The sequence below is a fragment of the Boleophthalmus pectinirostris genome, unplaced genomic scaffold, assembly GCF_026225935.1.
Source record: "Boleophthalmus pectinirostris isolate CB_2022bp ecotype Guang Dong unplaced genomic scaffold, ASM2622593v1 HiC_scaffold_20, whole genome shotgun sequence".
NCBI lineage: Eukaryota > Metazoa > Chordata > Actinopteri > Gobiiformes > Gobiidae > Boleophthalmus > Boleophthalmus pectinirostris.
The window spans coordinates 2,294,801-2,300,367 of NW_026571153.1; the positions used below are offsets into that span (position 1 = coordinate 2,294,801).

Below are 5,567 nucleotides of genomic sequence, written 5' to 3' on the forward strand. Positions count from 1 at the left end.
GGAATTATTATTATAATTTTTGAGCGACAAACACCCGGAATGAATAAACGCTGATGCAAATATTTAAAGTCATACTGTGGAACATAACAAATCTACGGAGATAAGCAGGTATCGACCCCCACGAGAAAAGTTGCGCAGCGTAGCTTTAATGATGTCACTATTTTTGTTATAAAAGGGCTTCGGTTTACGATTACAACTATTTAAAATACTGTACATAGATTTTATATTTCGACAAATGACAAACGAGCAGCGGCTGTTCTTTCTCCCGTCGCTCCTCGGAGCAGCAGCAGGGGGCGACAGCGGTTATTAAAACTGTAAACAACAACAACATTTGGACAAACAAAGAAGTACCTCTCCAAATGATCCTTTTCCGATTCGGTCTAATTTTGTGAACAGCTCCTCCGGGTCGATCTGAGTGCTCTGGAAAACAAAAAGAAGAAAGAAAAGGGCAGAAATGTTAAAGGTTGTATAGAGGATTTTCCAAGGAACGAGAAATCCAGCGACTGTTTGTCCTTTTTCAAATGTTGCTCCTGCGTGAGTCCTGGTTCAGTCCTGGTTCAGTCCTGGTTCAGTCCTGGTTCAGTCCTGGTTCAGTCCTGGTTCAGTCCGTACGCGGTGCAAAAGTCCGACATCTCAGTCACTGAAGTCACGTAAACAGGAAACGACCGTTATCCATTTTTTCCATTCTTCATTTAAACACAAAATCGAAAACTGAAAAAACGAATCATTATCTGTTTTTTCATTTTGGTTTTGGAGACAAATAATGAAGAAAACTGTTGTTTTTTTCCATTTTCTTATTTTTGGTTTTATAATGAAAAACTAATGAACGACTGACACAGATTTCAGAATCCATCAGTTTAATGACTCGTGTGTGTCTTTGTTATTGATCCGTGTGTTTTTAATATCAGCACTAACAGAGTGTCTCGGTTGTTGGGCGACAGGAGCGACAGGAGCGGCCCTGTAGTCTACACCTGTCACATTTCAGCAATAGTCTTGTGTTCTGCAGAGGCAGATCGAGGGCTGCGGGCTTCTCTGCCTCAGAGGATCCTGGAGATGACGGGGTCGTGACTAGGGATGGACATGATTAATCGATAACTGATCATTAAGAATTTCATCGATTACGTTCATTTTAATCGACAAACTGAATGTATGTTTGTGTGTCGTGACCAAACAGGTGTGTACATGTGTCTCTGCATCAGAAGGAGCGAGACACAAACAGTGGGTCAGTCTGTAACGAACAGAAGCACAAATGTGGATTTAACCAGGATTTGTAGAAGAAATTCCACACTTTCCGTTGCGTTGGGACAAGTGTGAGTCCATGTGCACAGTGGATAAAGCAGCACATATGTTTCTGTGTCCAGTGGGAAAAAGTTTTTCCAGGTGAGAGTCGCTCAATGTGGATGACGAGGCCCCGCCCCCCTCCCCCCGTACGCTGTCCTGGTTTTGACAAACACAAATCTGGTCACACTGACCTGTATTCACCTGAGTCATGTCTTTTAATCCAACACAAGTTGAACCACATCAGCGACACAAGAGCTGGAGTTTTATCTTCACTTAGTTTATGTAAATTAGTGATGTGGTTTTAAGTTTTGTTTCTGTGAGATTTGAACAAAACTGAATTAAACACATTATAATGTCAAAGAGCTGATGTGGATCTAGAGTCGTTATGTTTATATGTCGTAAAGTTGAATTTATTTATGCAGATTAGTGCAGATAGTAATAATAATGATGATCATTTTAATATAAAAACGTTAATGATTAATCGATAATCGATCGTTAATTCTTCCGACGATCGATTAAGAAAATTTCATCAAATTCCCGTCACTAATTGTGACGTCATCGTTTCCCAAAAGCTGCGGTTTGTTCGTCCACACGACAACACGACGTCAGAGTTTGCAGATTTCTCTGCTCTGGAACACGTTCGCAAAAAACACCGTTTTTCCACCTGAAACACTGACTCCGTGCGAATAAAAGACCAGAACGAATAAAAACTTCACTGTTTTGACCAAAAAAAAACTTTGTCGTGTGGACGAGTCCTGAAAGTCCGACCACAGACACAGAAATCTGCCGTTTCTCTTTTCTGTCGTATTTTCCTCTTTTTTTTGTTTGATAAAGACGTCGTGTGTTTGTTATTTGTCCAAACCAAAAAAAAACACACGAACAATATAAAAATAAGTTTAATTTTCGACACAAAAGTCACAGCGGCTCAAGTCCGGACAGAACAGAAGTGAAAACAAAAAGTGATTTGTCGTTCGCTGACGATTGTTTCCAGAAATAGACTTTGGTTTAGTTTTATTTTGTTTACAGTTTCGTCACTTTTGACCCCGACTTCCTGCCCCAGAATAAAAGACTGAAAGAAAAAAACAGAAGAACAACTCACACCAGAGAAGAGAGAGAGAGAGACAGAGAAGAGAGAGAGAGAAAAGAGAGAGAGAGAGAGAGAAAAGAGAGAGAGAACAAAAGAGAAGAGAGAGAGAGAGAGAGAGAGAGAAAAGAGAGAGAGAGAGAGAGAGAGAGAGAAGAGAGAGAGAGGGAGAGAGGGAGGGAGGGAGAGAAAGAAGAAAAGGAGAGGAAAAAGAGGGAGAGAGTGAAGAAAACAAAGCTGGAAACTGGAGAAAGGGAAAGAGAGAGAGACAGAGAGAGAGAGGGGAGAAAGAGAGAAAAAGAAAAAAGAAAGTGAGAGAGAAAGAAAAAGGAGAGAGGGGAGAGAGAAAGAGAAAAAAAGGAAAGAAAAAAAAGAGAAACAGGAGAGACAGAGAGAGAGAGAGTGAGCCGGAGAAAAGGAGAGGAAAAAGGAGAGAAAGGAGTGAAGAAGAGGAAGAGAGAGGAGAAGACGAGAGAAAAGTGAGAGGAGAGAAGGAAGAGAAAAGAAAGGAGAGAGAAGGAAAGAGAGAGAGAAGAGAGAGAGACAGGAGAGAGAGAGAGAGCGAGAGAGAGAGAAAAGAGAAGGAAAAGAGAGAGAGTGAAGAAAACACAGCTCAAAGGAGAAAAGGAAAGAGAGAGAGAGAAGAGAAGAGAGAAGGAGAGAGAAAAGGAAGAGGAAAGAGGAGAAGAGGAGAAGAGGAGAGGAGGAAAAAGAACAATAGAGAAAAAGAGAAAAAGGAGAGAGAGGAGAAAGACAGAAAAAGGAAAGAAAGAAAGAGAAACAGGAGAGAAAGGGAGGAGAGAGAGAGAGAGAGCGGAAAAGGAGAGGAAAAGAGGGAGAGTGAACATAACACAGCCATAAACTGGAGAAAGGAGAGAAGAGGAGAAGAGAAGAAAGAGAGAAAGGAGAGAGGAGAAGAGGAGAGACAGAGACAGAGAGAAGAGAGAGAGAGCGGAAGGAGAGGAAAAGAGGGAGAGAGTGAACAAAACACAGCTGCAAACTAGAGAAAACGGAAAGAGAGAGAGAGAGAGAGAGAAAGAGAGAGAGGAGAGAGAGGAGAGAGAAAGAAAGGAAAGAGGAGAGTGAGAGAAGAAAAGAAAGCAAGGAAAAAGAGAAAAAGGGAGAAAGGAGAAAGACAGAAAAAAGGGAAAGAAAGAGAAACAGAGAGAGAGAGAAGAGGAGAGAGAGAAGAGAGTCATAAAGATTAAAGGAGGGGAGGAGGAGGAGGAGGAGGAGGAAGTGAGTGACAGTTGGAGTGAAGAGGAAGTTCACTCTCACAATTATCTCCTGTTTTTTACTTTCAGGCTTTTCCTAAACTCACAAACTCCACAAGTGTGAAAGAGAAAGATAAGAAGAGAAGAAGATAAGAAGAGAGGAGAAGAGGAGGAGAGGAGAGAAGAGGAGGAGAAGAGGAAAACTATTTTAAACACGATGAAGTCAATAATAACACAGATACTTTGGGTTTATTTCTGTTTCTCACTGGGGGTTGCCAAATATAAAGTCAAAATGATGGAGAATCAGACACTAATCGAGACTAAAACGAGTGAAACCAGATCCTCGTTTTCGCAGGTGTCGGTACTAAAACTGAAGAAGTTCCACTGACCAGGACCGGACCGGACCAGAACGGACCAGAACAGACCTGACCTGACCAGACCTGACCAGACCAACCAGAACAGACCAGACCTGACCAGACCTGACCTGACCGACCTGACTGACCTGACAGACCTGACCTGACCAGAGACCAGACCCAGACTTGACCTGACTTGACCTGACCTGAACAGACAGAACAGAACCTTTATGTGTGTTTGTGTTTAGAACAAACTGGAACTGGATCAGAACAAGAATAAAAGCAGAGACTAGAACACACATGGACCTGGTTTAGACCTGGTTTAGTCCTGGTTTAGACCTGGTGTAGTCCAGGTTTAGTCCTGGTTTAGTTCTGATATAGTTTAGTCCAGGTTTTAGACCTGGTTTTGTTTAGTCCTGTTTTAGGATGGTAGTCCTGGTTTAGGTCCTTTAGTTTTAGTTTAGACCTGTTTAGTCCTGTTTTAGTCCTGGTTTAGTCCTGGTTTAGTCCTGGTTTAGACCTGGTTTGGACCTGGTTTAGTCTGGTTTAACCTGTTTAGACCTGAGTCCTGTTTAGTTGGTTAGTCCTGGTTTAGTCCTGTCCTGGGTTAGTCCTTGTTTAGTCCTGGTTTAGTCCTGGTTTAGTTCTGGTTTAGTCCTGGTTAGTCCTGGTTTTTAGTCCTGGTTTAGTCCTGGTTTAGTCTGGTTTAGTCTGGTTTAGTCCTGCTTAGTCCTGGTTTTAGTCCTGGTTTAGTCCTGGTTTAGAGTCTGGTTTAGTCCTGGTCCACTGAGGGATCACACAGATATAAAACCGCATGGCATAAAAAATAAAATTCAGTTTAACCATTTAATTTGGAAAATCACCGGATCATCTAAAAAAAACGGTTTTATTTTCATTGTGGGATCAGTATCGAGTATCGAGTATCGAGTATCGAGTATCGAATCTTTTCCGTAGTATCAAAACTGAGTGATTCCCAATTAAAACACAACCACATTTTAAGGACAATCACGTAAAGTTGAATTATGTAAAGTTTATTTCCCCTCCAAGGAGATGTTATTGGTTTTGTCTGGAATGTTCCACAGTACGACATTAAACCTTTCTATCTCCACGGAGACCAAACCAGACCAAGTTCCGGGTCAGATCTGTGGAGAGGCGTCAGAATTCCAATTTTTCTAGGTATTTTTGAGCCGTAAAACCTGCACCTGCGATTAGAATAAACGTAAAGTCGAGCTGTTTAAAGTCACGCTGCGGAACATTCCAGACAGAAGCGACGACGTCTCCACGGAAACAACCCAAAAGTTACACAGCGCAGCTTTAGTAAAAACACAAATAAGCGTCACATCCGAAAGCAAAATGAGGAAGGCGACGGATTGAGAGCTGAAAATGAAAAAACACAAAACTCTTGACACAAACATCTCCGTGGAAACCAAAAAGCTACACAGTGCAGCTTTAAATAAATAACAAAACCGAGCGCTTCTTCCACCGCAGATCTGAAAAGCAGCGCCGACTCAGCTGACGGGCGCAGCGTTCATGACGTGTGTGTGTGTGTGTGTGTGTGTGTGTGACTCGGGTCTAAAAGAGGAACAGCCTGACCACAGCGTTACCACACCCAGACCTCAAACACAGCAGCTCCGC

General features: G+C 42.2%; 1 protein-coding gene across 1 annotated transcript in view; it reads right to left on the reverse strand.

Annotated features, from left to right (window-relative positions):
- stk26 (serine/threonine protein kinase 26) overlaps nt 1-5,567 on the reverse strand; it is a 58,430-nt gene that overhangs the window by 35,063 nt on the left and 17,800 nt on the right. Inside the window, exon 2 of the mRNA XM_055156739.1 lies at nt 352-420. Coding sequence (XP_055012714.1) covers nt 352-420 — 69 coding nt within the window. The remainder of the gene's footprint in view (nt 1-351; nt 421-5,567) is intronic.